Source organism: Cucumis sativus, chromosome 5 (genome assembly GCF_000004075.3).
Source record: "Cucumis sativus cultivar 9930 chromosome 5, Cucumber_9930_V3, whole genome shotgun sequence".
Classification (NCBI taxonomy): domain Eukaryota; kingdom Viridiplantae; phylum Streptophyta; class Magnoliopsida; order Cucurbitales; family Cucurbitaceae; genus Cucumis; species Cucumis sativus.
In genome coordinates this window covers 25,422,424-25,445,816 of record NC_026659.2, presented here as the reverse complement: position 1 = coordinate 25,445,816, position 23,393 = coordinate 25,422,424, and the positions used below count along the sequence as shown (strand labels likewise).

The following is a 23,393-nucleotide window of genomic DNA, read 5'->3' as shown; positions in this document are numbered from 1 at the left end:
ATCGCTTTCTATGAAACTTGAAGAAAGATAGAGTTTGTTCAATTCTAAAACAGAATATAGAAAATCTGGAGGATTTGAAGTTGTGTAGAGACCAACCAGACCGTAGAGATCAATGGAGCATGAAACCTACTAATATGAGCTGAAGCTCTCGAAAGTAACTAAGGAGTCGAGATAATTACTAATAGATAAGCGCCTACTACATGAGAGGATGCTGCAGGAATCTCAAGATAAGACCAACTCGCCAAGAACATTTTCCTCAATTGTAAGAAATGGAAGAATAGCAATTTCGAACAAAGTTTTGGACGAAATCTAAGGAAGTAGGAAGCCAAACGTGTTTTTCAAGAGAACATCAAGTCACCCTAGCAAAATCGCAATAATTGTCCAAAGACATGAATGCAATGGAGACGAAAATCATGCAAATTGAATTTTCTAGCAAATCAAAAGGCAAAATGCATGCCGAATATCAACTAACAGAGCATATCATATTTAGCTTCATATCGTGACCAAATTGCAAGCCAACGCTTGGTGAACGAAGGAAACCTCATGGCAAAATCGAGAGAATTGCTTAATGACATTAACGCAAGTTTCACCACCGAAATCACAACTGAAATTTCTTGAAAATCAAAAATCAAAATGCTGCAAGTGGTCGATCGTCACCATGACCAATTGCAAGCTATTTCTAAGTAAAGCAAACATAAACTGGAGATAACCTTAGTGCAAAACCACTAGAATGTGTATCAATCACAAAAACGAGGCAGATAATCAGAATCATGGAGCCTGAAATTTCTTGCAAATCACAAATCAAAATTCAAGCCGAAGCTAAAATCAAAAAGCAAATTACAGGTTGCAACAGATGTCAACAATTGAAAGCTATGCTGGGTGAAGCAAACAAAAAACTGCAATTCTGATATCAAAATCGTTTTAAATTGCTCAATCATATAAATCACGAAAGATAAAAAAAAAAAAAAAAATCAAATACCAAACAATTATGCAAGATCTCGCAATGTCTTGCTCTCGAGTGAACTCTCAAACTTACAACAACTTCAAACGTTAGTCGAGACTCCAAAAGCAAACTATTATTAATATGAAAACCCGAAAATTTCTATTCAAAATCAACAATCGGCTGGAACGAAAAACACGCACACACCAAACACAATTCATGAAGCGAGAGAAATCATCAAGAGAAAACAAAAATGCCGCAACAACAATCAGAAATACCTGACTAGCAGCCAAAGAGAAATCATACTTTGGACAGAGAAAGAGAGGAGTCTCATGCGTAGTGCGCGGGAAAGTTACTAGCACCCTTATATATAATTAACAAAATAACTAAAAATCCCCCCACGGGCCTTTCTCCCCTTCCCTCTGAAACCACAGAGCCCACTAATTTAAAAATAGGCTTTTGAATGGCCCAACTTGTTCGTGAGAGTCGAATCTAGTAATATTGATTAGTGTATAATTAAATATATAACAACACAATTATAGTAAAATCTTCAAAAGTCTATCACTCATAAACCATATCGTAAATATTAATGTCTCAATGATAAACTCTTATATCAACAATAGAAGTCTATCCCACTCATATTTTACTATATTTGTACTTTTTAAAAAAATTGTTATATTCTTAATTATTAATCTAAATTTGTCACCAATTACTATTACTAACAAAATTGTAAATATAATCCTATCTATAGACTATTGTTATATTTATAATTTTTTAAAAGATTTTTTATAACTTAATTATTATTTTAAAAATTGCACCTTATAACTGCCTAAACAAAAGAGACTTATATTTACTTCCCTTTTAATTACAAGTTTTTCAAGGTGCTTAAGAAAAGTTATGTTACATAAAACTACATTAAAAAAATTTAATATCTGAAAGCGTAAGTTAGTTTTAGTTATAAATAGCTCTCATTTGTTTGTTACAAAGGTCTCCAACCAAACTTATTTATCAGTGATTTTAAAAGCAAATGTATAATCGGTATAGATGTATAGACATTATAAGATAAAGAAAATAACAAGATTTATACACAAATTAACACCCTGTGATTAATACAAGCCTAATGGAGAAGAGTGACTTGTGCATTGACTAAGACAATGTGTTTAGTCGACAGTCATACTTAAAAAAAAAATGCATTAAGGGAGGTGCTCCGTCTAGATCTCAACTAAGGCCTAGCCAAATAAATTGATCAATAAGACATTGCCCTTTGCATGACCCGAGCTGAGGAAATAAAATGGTTGTCCTAATATAACTCCAAAACTTGGTATATATATATATATATAAAAGATAACATAAGCAATGTCTTTTCTAAATAAACTTTCAATCTCAAAACTTTTACATTCTTTCACTCTCACTTAAACATTAGAGTTTATGGCAAACACAACTGTACATTTTTCTTACCATAAACATTATTCAGTTAGGTTCTTTCTATTTGATTTTAAGTGTTAATTACTTAAAATTTACTTATAACGGAAAGACACAACTTATTTTAATAATATTTTATACAAATTACACTTTTGTAGTACTTGATGAAATGAAAATTTTACTTAAAACAAAAAGTTAAATAAAATTTTCCATAATTTTGGACAATGAAAAGGTTTGTAGGAAATATATAGATAATAGTATCATCTCTTGCAAAACATTTTTTAACATCGATGCATATACTCCTTATTGAGAACTAATTTGGTATATGGTTTGAAATTACACATTGAACAAACCAAAGAACTCAAACTTCTTACAAGAAATTATATGAGCTACTTAGCTCATTACTTATCAGTTTTGAAAATAAATTTTATACTGTTTAACATGGAGCTAGTAAAATGAAACTAACCCTTCTTATAAAGCAAGAAAATTTTCATACAAACATACCCATGATTTAAAGATACAAAAGAGAAATATGAATGAATGTTGATTTTGAATATAATACTAAAAGGTAAGTTAATTGTGATATCATGTTATCTCAAAATTTTCATCCTACCTTGTTTACATCATATATGATGGAGATTTCCTTCTATATTGATGGCATTAAGATATTTAAGCTTTTTTTTTTTTTTTGCTATGTAGGAATGTTATTAATACTTTCTAGCTTATTTGTGTTGTTTTTTCCTTCATTTTTCTGTTATTATGGTATACTAAATACTCTAGGCTACGGTCTTAATTATTTGAATTTTTGGGTCAATGGTTGATTTACACTTTCATATATAATTTTACTTTTCAAAACCCTAAACCCTATTTTCAGAAAAAGTATATAAAAATAACAAACTACCAATATTCAACTTTGAGATTTTCGTCCACTATATCTACATTCACAGGTCTAAATTCAACAAAATGATAGATATATTATGATCCAACTAGTGAACCAAACACTAAAATTCATCAGCAATTATCATCTAGGGTTTCCTACAATATTACTTCTACCATAGGCAAAAGCTTGAACAGAAACAAAAAAAATGAAAGATTACAAATATTTTAGCTTCTAAAAAGGCTACAACAGTACAAAGACCAACAGACATGGTGGAATCACGTATAAATTTCAAAGTCAACTATAATTATATATTTAAAACAAAAAGCAAAAAAAACACATAACCACACTATCATCATCAACCCGATAATAATGCACACGTACGAACATTCTTGGGAAAATCTCATAAAAGTTTCAATGATAATCATCCACGATATTCCAAAAGTTGAAACTCCCCATTCACAAAGCAGTTAAGAAAGATAATTAGTTACGGTTACATAAAACTAAATAATTGAGAAATAAACTTCACTTAAGCATTCTGTATTTTAGCAACATAAGCATTGAAAAACTCCGGATACTGAAGAAGATTCTCCATGATCAAATTCCCTGACTCCATACCCATCTGCACGTTCATCGGCAAACCATTAACAAACGACATTTCTTCAGGTGCCTGAACGGGTCCGCTTTGGTAATTAAACGAAAGCCCGGGTTGTTGGTCGACGACGGAGTAGCCGAAATTTGCCTCCGAAGAAATAGACGACATGTCGTTTGAAGACTGGGGATTTTGGGTTTTATTTAAGGGCTTTGGGAAAAATCCATTAATTATCTCTTCTAGAAGGCCGGAACTTGATGGTTCTTTGGGGATGAACTCTGAGTCATGTAAGAAATCATCTTTTTCTATAGGGAGAGAAGTAAAAGACGATTTGGGGTATTGGTATTGGCAGTCGACGTGGGGAAACTGAGGGGCAGAAGAGACAAAGTTAGGGTTTTGAATATCATGAGGAGGAAGAAGCATGTTGAGGAAAGACGGGGGAGGATTGATCTTCTGATGAGACGCGGGTTCAGGGTAATCAAAGGTGTGAGCGTTAGAAAATGTTGACCAATTCGATGAGGTGGCGAGATGACGAGAAATCTGGGACTGTTTGGCAAAGTTAAGAGGAGAAAGAAGTTGATCGGAGAGAGAATGCGGCGAGGAAGGAGTAGACGGGTACACGAAATTAGTGCGAGCTTTGAGTCCTCGCATGGCACGTGCAGCACAATCATAAGCACGTGCAGCTTCTTCAGCCGTGTCGAACGTCCCGAGCCATCGCCGTTCCTTAGAGTTTGGGTCACGAATCTCGGCAGCGTAACGGCCCCATGGCCTACGTCGGACTCCACGGTATCGCATTGCGCCAGAGGTTGCACCGTCGCGTGTTATGCGACGGTCAGTATTTGCCGTGGAGGAATTGGCAGACGCAGTAGATTTTTTTCTGTGGTTATTTGGAGTGGAAACGGGGTCGTCGAAATGAGACGCCGTTAAGGGCAATCCGTTGAGCCGCCTTAGTGCTTCTTCCATTGGGTATCAAACTGAAAAAGAGGGTGGCTAAGAGGAAAGAAAGAAAGGGATATTTTATGGCTGTTTGGGGGTTTGTGGCCGAATTTATAGCAAAAAAGAGAAAGAGAACGAATGAAAAAAGAGGTAGAAAGTGATGGATTTATTTGGTGCAGGGTTTGCCAAAAAGACCAGACCAGTGGGGTTGAAAGGATGAAGACGATGTTAGAAATTAGAATATTTTAAACTAATACCTTTAATTTTTTCTCTTTCTTAACAAAAATATCACCATTAGTAATACGTGGAATAATTTAAATTGATGGTGGTAAATATAGCCATGAATAAATAATTACGAATATATCAAAAAAAAAAAAAATTACCAACACATGTCAAAGAAAAAAATAATTGATCCACCCTAATAAATCACAACCTAAAAGTTAAATGATCCTTAAATCATCCTCCATTACAACTATCTTAACTAAAATTAAAACTAACTTTTGAAATATAAATAGTTTAAATTTTAGAACGATGACAATAAAAAAAATTCATGTCCTAGTTTAAATTTTATTATATGTTATCTATTATATATATATATTTTTTGTCTATTGTAATTTTGAACCATTTAAGGGTGATTTCTAAAAAAAAATGAGAACGATCAAATCAATATAATTTCTACGCCTATATAATTTTGAAAACTCGATTATTACTATTCAAAATTTAACGGTGTAATTACAATCACGATATGAATTTTTGAAATTATTTTTACTGTAGTGTTACACCCGGCCAGAATGATAATAAACTCGTGGGTAAACTAATAATAAAGTTACAAATTAATGAAACATACATTACCAAGTGATTGAGTAGATTAAACTAATGAGTAAGTAATCTTAAAGGGGAATGGTAAATTGTGTATATTATAAAGAGAGAGAGAGAATAATGGTTGGAAGTTGAGAATTTGACAGCTGTTGGTAGCACTGTGTGAAAACTGAATGTTTATAATTTCCATATTTCCAAAGCTATTATATGGTGATTGACATAAATATATGAGAATTTCAAATGGAGGGGATGAGAAATTATTGTGTTTGTTTTAAGGTTAGGGTTTTTAGGAGAATAATGGAATTTTCAAGATCAAAACGTCGTCGTTTAACGTGGATTTTGGGGTGAACGAATTTAGAATCAATAGGCTTTAATTTTATTTATTGGAAGTTGGAAATGACAGCCATTGTCATAAACTATCAAAATGATTACACTGCTCAGAAATTGTTCCTCCATTTATCGGTTTTGTTTAAAACTATCTAAGAACATATGAAAAAAATAAAAGAAAAAAATATACCATTTTTCTTAATGGAAAATCAATTCCACAACAATGCCCACATTATGAAATTTAAGCAAAGTGAAATTAAAAAAACAATTAGTTGCTAATAATCAACTCTTGCTATTTACTTATTTCCATTTATTTTAAAAAATAAATTATCTTTTAGTTTAAAATTAACGTGATAGAAGAAAAACAACTCGAAAAAATTAATAGGCAATGTAAGAACGAGTTAATCGAATATATATAATAACACGTAAACACAATGAAGCAATTATCTGATTTTACTTCGTGGTGACATTATAAAATATTATAATAAAAGGTTATTTGTACAATCGAGTTAATGTATATTATCCTTTCAATTATTTTTGAACATCTATTTTGTTTGTAGTTGTTATGTTTTGAAAATTAAAGACATGAGTTGATTAAGATAAATAACAAAACAAAAGATTTATTTACTTAAACATAAAATAAAAAGTTATAACTTTCTATTGTCATCTCCCGTTTGAGTTTGTTGATCAATTGAATGAATTTTATCTACAAAAAAATAGTTCGATTTGACTAACAAACAAAAGATGACGAACAACCTTTCATTATATACAATCACTTTTTCTAACATAAATGGTTTTTTTTTTTTTTCAACCCCTCTCATACATTAAAATATCAACAGTAAAATAGATAGAATTTTTCTTTAGACATAAAATCAACTTTCCTTTAAATTCTTACATAATTAATCGATTTTTCTTTAAATTCTTGTTATCTGGCATCTATATTTATACAAGTCATTAATCGACAATACACTTTTTTTTATGAGATAATAATCCACAAATTCCTGGCTCACTTTTTCTGCACTGTGGCATATACCTTTTCTTCAGAAGTAACTTAGCAACCTTTTTGTTCTACACGTTGGATTCCAACCAATTCTCAATCCAGTTAACGTCGTGATCCAACTTTTACATGTGTATTAGTGTGTAAGTTAATATATATACACACACACACACAAAATTGCAATAATAAAAAAAAAAAAGATTCATGAAACCTTTATCTTACTCAGAATTGAAAATAAACCAGCCACGTCTGCAAAAGTAGATCATTATTAAGAACTCTGAACATTGACATTAATTTCTTTTTTTTTATGTTTAAACCGTTTTTTCCAAAAATTAAAATTTCTTTACATTTCAATACTTAAATAATAAGTAACCCTCCATTTCGTAAAATGCAAATGGGTATTTTGATCACTTGAGATTGTTAGTTTATAGAGCAAAAATTTAAATGAATCCCCACCGTCGTCCGATCCATCTCTTACCTGGCCACCTCCGGCAAGCGGCTTAAAACTAACCGTGATAATAATGATATAATAAATTGTTAAAAAGAAAAGATTTTACGGTGACGGAGGAGATGCTATAAAGTGCAAATAATTTATTAAAAAACAAGAAAATATGAACAGAAAAGGATCGGAAGTAATAATAAGAATAATAAAGATGATGATGAAATGAAAGAAACGAACACCGGATTTCAACGACAATAAAATATTTGTCAGAGACAATGGAATCGGAGTGAGTTAATATACAAAACTAGGCTTTTAAAAAAAAAGATATATATTATTATAACTCTTCCCACTTTTTCTCTACTGATAGATGGTTCCAAATCCATAATAATCATAATCATTCCACATTTCTAATCTAATAATAACAAAAATAGCACTCAATTCATAATAAAAATTTCATCTATAAGATAAATTGATGAATAAAATCCCAACAAAAAGGATATTTAAAAGTTGATTTTTTCTTAGCTTTGGCGTACGTTACTCTAACAATTGTAATAAGCATGCACGGTGGTCTAGCTACTCCATTCTCACTATATTTCTATTCGTTTGGAAAAAAGATTATTATAATAGATAGCAATTTTTAGAATAATTATTAGGTATGTAGCAATATTTTTTAAGAACTGTAAACATACTAAAGTCTATCAATGATGACTTTCTATCGCTATAGACTCTTATTGTTTATCGATGATACATCAATATTTGTTACGTAGTCTATAACTCTTATAGATTTTAACATATTTTGTTATATTTATAATTTTTAAAAATATTAATATATACTTACTTATTTTAAATCTAATTACTATATACGTAATTATCTCAAAAAACTATCGGTAGATTTTTTCTCTAAAACATAACTAATTTAAATAATCTAGTAGCTAGAATAAACAATCAACATTTTTCACTCATTTAAATTTTTTACAACAAAATTTTATTAACTAACTAAAAGTAGAATGAATATCGAGTGTTAAATATGATAATATGGGATTCAATTTCAAAATCAATTAGTCATGAGAGAAGTAGCTTATCTATCTTGTATAGAGTACGAGTCTCATTTGTTTTTTTAATGTGAAACTCTCAACTTCTTCAATATCAAGTAGTTGGGATGAGTATCTCGTAACTAAGTCTCGCTACAAGTAATAAATTTTGTAGTGTTTGATTAAAACAATCAAGTGTTTAACAACTACAACCAAAATTTCTTAAACATTTAAAAACAGGATCACCTATAGGGCAATTTGTGTGGGCAAATTGAATAAATAGGGTAAGGTGATGGAATGATTATTGGAGGTGTGGGGATTATATAATGTAGTGGGTTTTAGTAAAGGTTAGTTGACATTTAAGTTGGTTGGTGGGATGAATGGAAGGAAAAGGGGAGGGAAGGGGTTTTAGTTTAGTTTTGTGTTTTAAATTTGGGGATTTTGTATAAAGAAAAACCGTACGAGAGAGGATATTGCTTACTACTTACTTCCTAAATAAGACAGGCCCAAGATTTCCGCTTAAGCCTTTTCTGTTCTTGCAGTTTGTTTCAATTTCCCTTTTCTTTTTCTTATACCATCTTCTTTGTCAGCTTATGAATCTTAAAGCAAAAGGTGTGTTCATCTGCATGGTTTTAATGCTTCTTAATTCTTCTTTTCTGCTTTCTTTTTCTTTTTTTGAATTATTTGGTTTCAAATTCAAATAGTTGGAGGAGACTTGGGAGGGTGGTGATAGAGTTAGTTAGATTTTTATTTTCTCATTTTTCATTGAAAATTCGAAACGATTATATTTCGTTGAAATCGTGTTTTGATAGTTAAATATTGTATCTCGTTCTATTTTAGTTTTTAACTTTTAAAAAGTATTTAGTTTTGGTTCAAATTAAAATTTAATTAATTTTTAAATGGATAATGACATGAGTTATTAGATATTAATTAAATTCATAAATAATAATAAAAAATCTTGCTAATTTATACTATATATCTTTTATGCCAATAGAAAAACTTAATCAAATAAATCTAAATTTAAAACTAATTTTGTTATTTCTTTTTCTCAAAACTTAAATCTCCCACTCCCTTGTTGGCTTTCCACCGTCTATTTATTTATTTAAATTGAAGTCTTAAAGCAAATAAAGAAGGGTATTGAGTATAATAAAAAAATAAAATAAAATTGATATATTGGTTAAATCGATCTAAGATCAAATAAATTAGAAAAAAGAAATAGTATAGCACATGTATAAAATAAACTCTACAAAATTGTAGATAAATATCCCAACAACGGATCACATAAAAAATGAAGAAGAAAAAATTGGGAAGAGAAAAAAATAGTACCTCAATGAATTACGAATTATGCCAAACTGGAGACACTAAAAAAATTGTAGGCCATCTATTTTACAAAGAGGATAAGTCTCTTTAATTTTTATAACATTTAAATATTTGGTCAAGTTTTAATTTCATTTTATTGAACCAAATGCATGTTTGGACTTTATGGATCATGATACCATATTTGATAACATGTATTTTCTATCTTAAAATCAATCAAAACTAAGATTTTCAACATCCCAACAATATAATTCACCCCACCATCAGATAAAAATTACAATTTACACACATAATTATTATTTTTTTGTTATCATTTGAACACAAATAATAATTTTTTTTTTTGTTATCGTTTGAACACAACTTTTATTTTGACGAGACATAGTTGAATCACGTATTAACCCTATATATCATACGAATTTAAACATATAACCTATGGTTCTCATATCATATTAAATGTTTGATTTGGATGGGCTAAGATTTGTTCTTTTTGTAATAGGATATATATAACATATATGCCAATATGTTTCACATTTATGTATAGCCCATCGGCATCGTGTGTAGTTTTTCTCAAAGCAATATCACATAATAATTTTGTGTTTTTGTATGAAAATTGTTGATTCTTACCCATGTAGGCACAAAGTTTTGTTTCATTATTATATATCATATCCATATAACATTTTATTTTCAACGATGATATGCAAAATTCAAAATAAATTATATATCTTATTGAGTCTTTTGATATGGTACAGATCCCTATGTGCCAAGGAGACATCAATATTTCTTTTTTCAAAACCATAGATATGAAATTATTGTAAAGTAGATTTTAACAAAATTTGCACGTGACTATTTGTTGAAGAAAGGAAAAAGGCTTCTTGCAAGTACAATGCTAAGTTTTTCTTCTTCTTATTTTTTCTTTTTGTTTAACTATTATCCATATAACTGGAAAATTGATTATTTTATGAATGTAAATTTTACCTTTCACTCCAATTTTCTGGTAAAAAATATTACGATTTTTTAAAGATTTTAATTTCAAACTTAATCACATATACATGTTAATGTAAAATTTAAAAAAAAAAAAAAAAAAAAAAAAAGGAAAGCTTTGAGGAAAACTGAGGGTTTTATTAAGAGAAATGGGTATAATAAATTTGTACCCTTTTTTTGTAAACCCCTCTCAACTAAATCCCCTACTCTATTGCTCATATTTCACTTCCACTGAAAACTCATCTCCTTTATTGCCACAGCTTTTGTTCCCTTAGGTTTCTCTTCTTCTCAAATCCCATCAGTTTTTCTTATATTAATTAATTGATTAATTAATTATATATCGGTGCTGCCATTTCATCATCTTCTTCTTCTTCCTCTTCTTCTTCGTACATTCGAATTTTAATCCAAATATCTGCCAGCCTTCTAGTTCCTGCAGCCTTCCCCTGCTGCCCCTGCTGTCCTTCTCCAACTTTTGTATTCAAGTTTTCTTTATAATTTTTTATTTCTTTTTATTGAAGTGGATGCTACATACCAACTCACCCTTAACCTTCTTTTTCTTAACTGCTAACCACAACTTAATCATATATTAACCAAAATGGAAACTCGTTTTCTTTATCAATTTTGCTATTTCAAGATTTCTCATTACCTTTTTCTTTTAGCTTAATTTACTATTTTAATCCTTCTTCTTTTATTTTATTTTATTTTTTTTAAAAAATGCAATTATTGACCTATAACTTTTAGAATATCTTTGTTAGAGAGTAGACGTTTCAATTTTATTCATGAAATAATGGAGTTGTGATGTCCATAGAATGAGATGGAAAAATTGGAGTCTTGATTTCGACGTGAAATTAGGCCAGTTTTGAATTATTTAATTTACTTGATAATAGGGAGAAATCCCTTTATTTAGCTTCAATTTATTTTAGTCGGTTTTCATCTAACTAAACCAAAACTAAAATAAAGTTTTAGTTACGTTTTACCTCTTAATATGTAATTATAAGATGAAAAATATTTGGATACATTTCTCCTACATTCATCCTCACCGGATTCATTCAAAATTACATTTCGACATGACAATCTTTTTTAATAAAAAACAAAGTTTAATTTTTCATATAATTGTTTTACATTTTGCATAATTGAAATGGAGTCATAAAATACGAGCTATATTTGCATCTAATATAATATTAAATTTTAATTTCATCCATTCATTTATTTTATATTTATCGTGTTCAATCAAATAACATAATCTCAACTTATCTCTCATCAAACAATTCACATACCACAACATTTATATATAAAAAACAATAAACTATTACAAAAAAAATTATAACATTAGAGTCAAAGTCACTACATTTTCTAAATTAAAACAGTAGTAAATTTAAAAATCGATAATCCTATAATTTTCGTCTGATAACTCTCAAATAGTCATATAATTACCGTATGAAATCACTAATTTTTTCATATTCGCAATATGCAAAAAAATAGATGTCGTAGGTTGTTTTTTATAACTTAAATAAATGATAACTTAAGATTAAACTCGTTACTACTTCTTAAACTTTTACTAAAGCCATGCAAACTTACTAATAATCAAACAACTAGAGGGGCAAATCTCAAATTGTTGTATTAAAATAACAACACTCTTATTTGCACCCAATTAAATTATGGATGAATTCATCCGAAGAGGAGACAATATATATTTTTTTACAAGGAAAGTGATTCGAATATGAAAGCATGATAATCCCAACAATGCGTGTGAATACATTGTAGAAAAGACAAAAGAGAATTAATATTGGTACGTTTAATTAAAGAAAAAAAGGGAATTAAATTCAATGTCGGAATTAGACCCTTGATTTAAAACGTACCGTCATTTTCGGGGAGATGCATTTGGAAGCCTGTCTTAGCCTTTTCCATCCATTCTCTTTGCTTTTTTATTTTTTCTTTTTATAATATACATATATATATAAACTCATTAACTATTGTAGCTTAATTAGCCTGTACCCTCCTCTCTATAGGCCACTCATTCCTTCCCTCTTCCATTTTCATTCTTTTTAACCTTCCATTTTAATATTACTTTTCTTTTTCTTATCAAATCCTATCCATTTTTTTATTCATTTCTATATTATTATAATAAAAGAATTATGAATATAAATTTGAAATTTACTCTGAAAATGTTATACTTTCTATTTTCCAAAAACCTATAAAATTATATGAACTATAATTCAATAAAATTTAAAATATAAAAATAAAAACGGTATTTATTACAATCAAAATACAAATAATTAGTTAGAAATATTAGAGAAATTGTATTAAAATGATTTTTTAAAAAAAGCCGTCTATAGCACATTTCTTTTACATATTACAATTATGGCAAATAATTAAATATATCATATTATTTAATTTTAAATTTGTTATTTTTATAATATATTAAATTTAGTGAGCAAAAGTTAATTATTTATCAAAATTTATTAAATAATATTCTAAAGAAATATAATACATGGATATTTCTTTTAGCCCAAACATTAAAATTAGACATCTAAACATACACACAAAATAAATTTGAAGAAATTTAAAATAAAATTCAACTTATAATTATTTATTTATTTATTTGGTATCCAAAAATTTAAAAATTGAATCTTTTAGTATTTTAACATTTTTTTATAAAAAATAAGAATTTATAAGATATATAATCAATTAACTTGCAAAATTTATTAAATTTCGGTAATTGAAAGTAAATATTGAGGCCAAAAAGAAAGAAAATAATAAAGTGGGAAATTAGATTAGTAGAAAAAGTAAATAAAAAGAAAAAATAGAGTTAGTAATTGGGGAGTTAATGAATATTAGTGGCTCAGAAAAGGGGACGAGTGAGGTTGTCGGGGCAGTATATTGTCGTGGAAGATAGAGGCCAAGCGTGCAAGAACCAACCTGCCACCTTCACCTTCACCTTCTTCTTCTCTCTTATCAAACTTTTCATTTTCATTAATTGTTTTTTCAAATTTTTAATAATAATTCATTAATTAAACCACAGTATAAATATAAATATATATATAGAGAGAGAGATAGAGAGAGACAGAGAGAGAGAGTGGTAGGGTTTTAATTAAATTAATGGAGGTATCTAGGGTTTTTATGTGAGGTTTTCCATGGAAGTCACAGTTTTCTTCTGGTTCTTATTTTTATCTCTCTTACAAACAAAAGCATTGCTACTTCTGGAACTTACTAACCCTTCTTAACTTTTCTAGCTTTAGCCACCCTCCTTTTCTTAACCTTCTTTTTCTCTCTTCCCTTTTTCTCTTTTTGGGAAAAAAAATATTAATAAAGCATCATCTAAATATTTTGATTAATTTTAAACTCCAAGTTTTTGTAACTTTATTCATGTCTATCATTAATTAGTTTTTTTTACACTGGAACCAAATGAATCACAAATTTTAAACCGAGTCTAATTTGATATATTTATAAAATTAGAGTTTAAATTTCAGGTACAAATAAACATAATTATTTTATTTACTGTGTTATTTCTGGGTGTAATCGTATGCTTTGGCCGAAATCAGTACTAAAGAAACTTATTGTCTATAAAATACTTAAATTAGAACACGTCATTCTTCTCCATAATATATCGAGAACGACACATATAATAATTATTAAAAATAGATATAGTAAAACATTATTAAAAATAGATATAGTAATTGTTTTAGAAGTAAATATGGAGAATAATCTCAAAATATTAGTATTAAACATAACAAAATTTGTTATAGTCTATCATGTTATATGTTCTTTTCATAGATTGTTAAAGTCTATTGACAATTGATTTTTTTAATATTTTATATTTTTTTATTATGTTTTTAATAAATAGCATGGAGAGGATGAAAATATATAGTAGCAACCAAATGTTTTTGAAAATCAACAGTAACATTATTGTTTTTTTTTTTGTTTCTTTGTACTTCCTCCATCAATTATTTGATCAAAGATTCTGCATTATTTAAATTAATTAATCAACGTATTTACTGTTGTAAAAAATATGCCTTAATGGGTTAAAAAAAATATAAAAAATATTAAATTCATCTATTCATAAAATTCTAAGATTTTGAGTATTTTAAGATTGCAATTAATAGGATATTAGATTTTCGTCTCTTTTTTTTCATGTTATATTTTCCATGAATTTTCAATTTATTATAATAGTAATTTGTTATGGTTAGTTTTGTTAGATTTGGATAATAATCATGAATAATGTAAAAAATTAAATGAAACTATCCATAAAATATAGTAAAATTGGTAAGTAGATTAAAAAGTTAAGTTATATTTTTTTTAATTTTTTTTAAATATTATGCTATTTTTACAAATCATCCTTTTAAGTTTAATTGATTAATAGATTAAAACAGTAGATCTTGAAATTTTCTTTTATCTCATGTTGGTCAAAAGAAAAAAAATACCAAATCATAAAATTGGTTCGAAATGTCATCCATGTTTGTTTTTAATAAAAATCAAATTTTCAAATACTTTCTATTTAATGAAAATTTTAAGTCCGACTACAGGAGTGAAGTTTGTTAATTTTTTAAAATTAAAATTTTAAATTAAACATATCTTGCTTAAGAGAGCATAACAGTCTCTAAAGAGACGCCCCAACTACACTTTTTACTTTCTCTTAATTAGATGTACGAGAGATTAAGAAGTTCTACAGCAAACAAAATGAATATTTCATTGCTTTTGTATCAATGTTTAGGGGGAAATGTAGTCTTTAAAAGCAGCTTCAACAAAGTCAACGAGAACATATGTTATATAAAGACAGGCCTACATTCTTTTGGACATAGCATAACCACAACACATAGCACAATACATATAATTCCAAAAAGTAAAATATACAACAAAACGGCATGATTTTGAAATTCACATAATGTAAAATAGTAGGTTTACTAGCAAAGGCAAAATGTTGAAATTTTGTACTCTGACATACCTTTGAGCTAAGTATGAACATTGTAAAATAATGAAACCTAACACACGACCGTATTAAATCTAAAACCTATAAATTTCACTTATAGAACTATCGAATAGAGTTTTGTATAAAAAAGAAAGATACCAATGCTTTTGTTTTATCTTTTAGTAAGAAAATCAAACTTCAGACATTAAAATTATATGATATATAATACTACACTAATTGAATTGTGTTCGTTTTAACATAAAAAAAACATGTATTAGAACTAATTCAATTCTAATCACTTTAAGTTCTAATTTAGGTAGAGTATTTGACAAGTGGTTTATGTTTGGAGTGCATAAAGTTTTTGTTTGAGTTATGATATTATGTGTTTGAAATGCAAACTATTTTAGTTTGAGAAATATACTATAGATATTTAAAAGAAAAGTGAATATGAAATAGTAAAAACACTAGCAAATAGTAAATATTAAAGTAAATGAAAAATTCAAATAGCCAATTGAACCGTACAAAAACAGTATTTAGTGTAACGAAAGCGATATTGAGTACAATGTTATGATAATCTTTGCTTCAAATATCCCTATAGGAATAAAAAAATTAGAAAGTGTTGGACAATTAGTGATTTATTATACTTGTATGTTACTTTATAAAATTTGAATTATAACAATAAGTGTTTAAGGTATGAGTTATCTAAATTTGAAATAAAAGATAAGTGTAAAATAGCAAAAACAATAATAAATAACAAATATTGCAGTAAATAGAGAGTTTTGAAATAAGGCTAATAGTATTTCCAGTAATAAATACATGGTTATTTTATAATATATAAACCTACTCGAAACCCTAAAAAAATTATGATACCAAAACACATGTTAGTGTATTTTTAAAATTGTAAAACTAGTAAATTTTAGATTATATCATTAATTACTTTTTATATTTGTATAAGTTGAAGGATTATTTTCTAAATAATCATGTAATATGATACCATTTCTTTTAAAATGTTTCTATCAATAACTTAATATATGTTAGTTTAAACTGATTACATTTAAAAATAGTTATGGGGAAGAAAAAGAAGAAGGTAATATGGAAAGAGAGTACACAGAGGCATGTCCGCCGGCAATCGAAAAAGGAAAAGGCACCACCGTGATTTCACGATTTGAGTAAGTTGTAATTTTTGAGAAATGAGAAAATGAGAACAACAATGATAATGATAATAATAAATAAAAAATTTTAAAAAGAGAAGGGAGAGAAAAGATTGGGTAGATACGCCGCCAGATCAGAGGATATGCTTGTCCGCAAGTAGACGGTTCTGATCGTTTCAAGGAATGAAGAGACGCGTCCTTGGAAAATGGAAATGCTTTTCCAGATTCAGATTATTAACCCATTTCTCACTTGACACCTGGCCTTTTAAAAGTCAAGCCAAAAAGCTGCTTCCCCTCCCCACCCCTTTATCATCGGGGACAAACTCTTCCATTTTACCCTCTTTTCAATGGTTCTGATTTGATGTTCGGCCCTACGATTTCTCTAATCTGACGGTTCCCCTTTTCAACTTTCTTGATTTGAAGTTTGACTATTTCTTCGATGACCCTTTTTTCTTCTTCTTTTTCTCGAGCAATGAACCTAAAACTCATTCATTATTCTCTGATATTTCCTCTCCTTTTTCCTTTTTTCCCAAGAGTTGACTATTGGCATTTTAGGCTCCTCTTGGATAATTTCTTTTAGTTTGTACGTTGGCCCAATAACATGAGCCCATTACATTGAGAGATTGCGCCTCTTTATAACGCTTGAAAATAAATCACGGGCCGAGTCCAAAGTCTTGCTCCATCACCTTCGCGATCTTGGAAAATGCACGGCTCGTTGTGGAATATATTAGAAGCCCGTATATAATAATATTTTAAGAAAATTATAAATATAACATAAGAGTGTACAATTGATAGAAACCTAATATCATTATAAACTATGTCTACTAGTAATAAGAGTTTTCAACTACCGATAGATTTTGCTATATTTACAATTTTTTAAAAATGTTGATATATACTTATTTATTATTCTTAAAATTATCACCGTTTATATTTACTCAATCATATACTTGTATGTAAAAATATCCTATTTGACTTACTAAATTCTATTTTTATTTTTATTATTTTTCATTGTATGTATAATTGTATAATTATAATCACCTTCAAAGGTTTAGCTTCACAAAATTTCCACCATCGGTTATGATTATACTTAGATTAAACTATTAACAAAAATTACTTGAATTAAATTAAAATGAAATTTGACTTGACATTTACATCATTTCTGTTTTTAAAGATTTGAGGTTCAATTTTCTTCCTCACAATTAATATGTATCGAAATTAAATTTTCTTTCATCTTAATTGCGAGACAACTACGTTGGCGTTTTCAAATTCGTTGCCGTTTGGTTGCTCCCCTTCCCCCTCTCATTAGATCCCCTTCCCACTCTCATTAGATGCAAATGCAAAGTCTAAGTTGGAATCATTACTGGGTAAATGAAAGGGATACTCAAGTGTTGGTCCCCATAAATTGAGACCAAGGGGGAAGACATAGAAAAAGACTTATACCATAGTTATAGCTTAAACATACAAATTCTAAACCTACTCATTTTCTTTTTTTGCTAGCACATAAATATTTCAAATTATAAACTAAAGAAAGTCTAAATTTTACTTTACAATAAGTTCAATTTTGAAATATGACATCTTAAGCAAAAGTATACAAAATTTTACAATAAGTGCAATTTTGAAATCTGACATCTTAAGCAAAAATATGTCTTATATCAGTTGAGCTATATTTATATTGACATGTATGAAAAAACAATACATAAATTTAAAAAACACGTAAAATTAAATGATATCGTGAACTATAAATTACATCACAACGAAAATACGGCAAAAAGTTAGGGGTTAAGGGTATATGTATGAATTTTTGTTGGATAGGAGATTCAAACTTCCACATTTTGAAGAATGAATCAATATAATTAATTGGATTTTAGTGACTTCCATTCTGTGGTGGGGATACATATTTAATAGTTGTCGTCTAGGATGTGTTGGTTTGAAATTTCAATTCAAGTTGAAAGTTGTTCCAAGTGCTTTTCATTGTTCACGAGTCAAAATTAGACAAAAAGAAAGAAAAAAAGAAAGAAAGATATAGCTTATTTATAACTTATGGCTATCGTGTCTACACACCTTGCAATTGAATGCAAAATGCATCGTCGTCTTTAAACTGTTGTGCTGTTTATATCCAACAAAATTAAGTAGCTTACTCCACAAGGTTAACATTATAGTTAATTTTAATTTAAACATCATTACTCTCCCCTTTACAATAGACTAGACTCGGAATGATCTTGTTTTATTAAAACCGCATTTGAGATAAAGAAATGAGATTGTTTATACGTGTGAATCTCAGTAATCACTTGATTGTTTTAAACTAAAAAGTGATGTTATGAATGTTATGAATAGTAATCTAACTCTCTAATCATTGCATACAAGTCTATATAACGTAAGAAGGCAAGATGCCCATAGTGTGCATGTGTGGGATATATGAACCAAATCCTAATTGAATTTTACAAGAAGCTTGTATATGCACAGTCTCCCTCTTGTAGATTTAGTTGAGTACTTGGTTTGGCATTCACTAATATCTATGGCTTCTCCCAATTCGACCTAGTTTGGTGAGTAGGATTCGTTCATAACATGATCGACATATTCAAGATATATAATGTACTCCTACAAGTAAAAGGAGTATGTAATGACATACAAATGTTATAACAACATTCCCTACCACAATAACTATGTCTTGCACATTCACTAGAAAACTCAATACGTACCCTTAATTCATATCATAAATCAAAATCTTTCAATGTGGGACAAGAATCGTTTCTAAAACTAATTTTTAGTAAATCAAAACCCTAAATTATGCCGACAATTTAGTATGACATGTAATTTAGTCCAAACAAACCTAAAATATAAAAAGTAAAAATAAATCAAGAAATGGAATCGTTTCTAAAACTTACCATGCATTTAGAAAACTCTTTAAACCAACTAAGGATCAAAGTTAACAACTCCACCCCAACATCTATTCTAATTGACAAACAATCCCAATATTCCTTATATATATATATATATAGACAATATTAAGTTATAATAAAAGAATGATGTGTTAATATCACCAACACACATGACATATAAATTAAAAAAATCAAAATAAAACCTTATTATATATTATTATTCCAAGCCTTGTGCTTTGTGATGATACATATCTTATAATGTAGATAATTTCTTGTCTATTTTGTATAGTATTAAGAATAATGGGAAGGGAGATAATGGAAAGGTCAAGAAAAACAGGAAACGGTGTTTATATGCTAAAGAAAGTGGAAGCAAAGATGTGGGTAAGGCAAACCTTATCAGAAAATACATGACATGAAAAATAGGACAAAAGTTGAACTGTTTGAGGTAATAGAGAGGAAATGGATGAATCAATCAAACAAAGACCCTTTTGAGAAAAATATTCAAAATGGAATTAATCATAACAAAAATAGATATTTCAAAGTGGAAATTAGTAAAGTTGTTCTAATTAATGTCATCACTTGATTGATCATAAATGACCAACGTGGCTTTAAATCAAAGTGAGAGATGCAAAGAAAAGAAAAAGAGATGATCTAAGTTTTGAAGTTAATAGGAAGATGCATGCCTATAATGATACCGACAACGAATATTGCCACTCTATTTTTATTTTTTCATCCACATCTCAATCTTTTCTTTTTTAATTTCTTTTCTATAATGTATATATATGATTGGATTGTAGGATTTTTTTTCTTGTATGATTTCAATTCAAACTCCATCTTTAAATTTTGAATTGAGATAGAATAGAATTGTCGATTTGTTAATTTAAATTATTATAATTTAAATGCTAAATTTCAAAAACTCAAACTTTAAAGAAAAGACAAAACATTTGTAATTTTTTTTTTTTACAATTTCTTCCAACTAAAATAAATAAATAAGGGTACCAAATTTGCATAATTTGAGTTAATTAGCAAAAATCCTATTATTTAAGAATGTATTGACATTTTTAATTGTACTTAGAAAAATTAATGTAATACGACATGATATATACCTAATAGTGAAATGATATTATTAATTTAAATGTTTTATGATATTATTATCCTAAATCTTGTTCGGTGCATCACATGTTAATTTAGATTCTCATTCCAAATATAGTTAAAAGGTTTTCTCAATATATTCAATGAATTATAGACTTAACAAAAGGAAAAAAAAAAATCAATTCATTAATTATTCTATAACACAAATTAAACCTTAAATGAAATATAGTAATGAATGAAGAAACAAAGATGAATGATGGGCATAAAAGAAAAGGAAAAGGAGGTGTTGGGAGCAGCGTAAAGCTATGACTCTAAAACGTAAGCCTTTAAAACTAAAAAATGTGTCCACTGAAAATGAAATAATGGGAGTGTTCTTGAATTGCGACATTCACCAGAAATTTGCTGTTCATAATTCATATTCTTTCAGTTTGGCCAAATCCCACTTTTTCTTTTTAGGTTTCCCTCTATTTCAACTTCCCTTTTCTTTCATTATTATTTCCCTTTTGTCCCCACTTTATTTTCATTTCATTTCTTTTAATTTTTAGATCCTCCTACTACAATACAATGAGACTGATTCATCTATATATATCTACATTTTAGTAGATCTTTTCCAATGATGAATCTATTGTTATTTTATCAACAATATATTTCTAACCAGAGTAAGTAGAAGTTAATGATAAGGGCTGGTCGGAGATCTAATTGGCACCAACTTAAAAGATTAACCTTTAATTACATTTTTTTTAATTAGTTTTTGAAATAAAATTATTAAGAAGTATTTGAACCTTCGTAATGGAATTGTAATAGATTCAAATATAGCAATTAGATTCAAATTATTAATATTTATATAGCAAAATTAACTTTAAAAAAAGTTATAAATATAGCAAAATCTTTCGAAGTATATCAACTATACAAATCTATCACTTATAAACCATATGATAAAGAGTCTATTAGCGATAGAATTTATCGTAACAATAGACTTTGTTATATTTACAATCTTTTTTTAAAAAAAACCTCGCTATACACTTAGTTATTATCCCAAAAATTGCTACCTATTATTTTTACTCTGATAATATCAAATTCATTTTGATTCGACGGTTTTTAATTAAAATATATTTTTCATCTTTTTCACTTTTTATAGTCTAACATTTCAATATTCATCGAATTCTTAATAATCTTAATTGCATTTCCGCTCTCACCCGACGTACCTACCCATATTTTCTCAAGACTGCTTTATATACATATATAAATTTGGAGGTCAAATCCAAATTATTTTTTTTTCCCTTTCTTTTGCATGTACAATTTGCTCACACTCAAAAGAGGGATACAAAACAGGGAAGTAATGAGAAGAGATATAGAATTTGGCAAATTCTAGAGATATTTTTACTTGCCACCTTTCAAATTAATCTTCTTCTTTTTCTTTTTGGAGTTCAAACATCATAATTCAGGACATGTTTCCAGTGAAACCAAAATTGATTTATTTGTTAAAAGTGATTTTCATGCCATCGTTTTAATCTTTGCTTCTAACACTTTTAAAAGTGTTTTTTAATGGATTAAAATCATGGTGGGAAAATTGACTTTTACAACTATATCATTTCATTATAACTAATTTGGAATTGCCAATGATTTAAATTTAATTAAAAATATTTACGAAGAATTAACGTTTGTAGGTTGTTTACACGAACATTTTAAAAAGTAGTATAATAAATTAAAATATTTAAGCTATAGCAAATTTTTTGGATTCTATCACCAACTACCAATGTCACTAACAGTGCTGTCAAATGTTTGTTATTAATAGAATCTTAAAGTTTGCTTAGCTTGTAAATATTTAATCAAATTTGCTATTTTTGATAATTTTTCTCCTTGGTAATCAAAGTCACATTTGAGATTAAAGTAAGAGAAAATAAATACAAGTTTAAAAGAAGAAATAAACTAGAGATTTGCAAGGAAAAGTAAAGATTAAAATGAAACTAATTTTCTTTTTTTAAAAAATGCAATGTTTCTTTAAAAAAATTAGGACAAAATAAGGTGAAATACGGGGAATGTTTCATTAATCTCAAGAAAATAAGTTACTAAATGAGTTACGTGACAAAAACGGACTCGTATCATTTTCTTCATGTGATTGATAGAGAATCACTTAAGTGATTTATGAATGTATGAAAAGTTATTTTCTCCTCATTTGTTAAAATCACCGTTTTAGGCACGTCAAAAGTGATTGTGGTAATTCCAAAATTGCTTCCAAACATACTTGAAATAAATTGTAAATAAGTTCTTAATATGGTTGAATATTTGAATAACAAACCTCTTGATCAATTATACCTACTATATGTTAACCGGTTAAAACAAAATATTTTTTATAATTAATTTATGATTTTGATTATATGTAGTTATATAATTGATTTGATCAAAATGGAATCTTTTATCTCTAATAGGAACTAATAAACAAGAGACAAATTAATTTTGCCACAAATCACAAGTAATAGAAGAGAGTTGAATCCATTGACAGTACAACGCATCATTTAGTATCAGATCCAAAACCATAGTGTTTTAAGCCAATTTCATTTGGCTCATCTTTTGGAGGCATCTTGAACAAATAAATCTTTTCAAATTTAATTATCTATTTTTGGAATACTATTAAAAACAAAAATGAAAGAGGAGGACATGCTCCATTATGAGGTACTTCTACA

The 23,393-nt window shown here is 28.2% G+C and overlaps 1 protein-coding gene across 1 annotated transcript; it reads right to left on the bottom strand.

Annotated features, from left to right (window-relative positions):
* Positions 1–3,512: 3,512 nt before the first annotated feature.
* Positions 3,513–4,985, bottom strand: LOC105435700 (ethylene-responsive transcription factor ESR2). The gene has a single exon (XM_011657950.2). The coding sequence runs from the start codon at positions 4,792–4,794 to the stop codon at positions 3,769–3,771; it is 1,026 nt and encodes a 341-aa protein (XP_011656252.1). The 5' UTR covers positions 4,795–4,985; the 3' UTR covers positions 3,513–3,768.
* Positions 4,986–23,393: the final 18,408 nt, after the last annotated feature.

Coding starts and splice junctions, on each gene's coding strand:
- LOC105435700 (XM_011657950.2), bottom strand. CDS start 4,794: ATGGAAGAAGCACTAAGGCGGCTCAACGGATTGCCCTTAACGGCGTCT.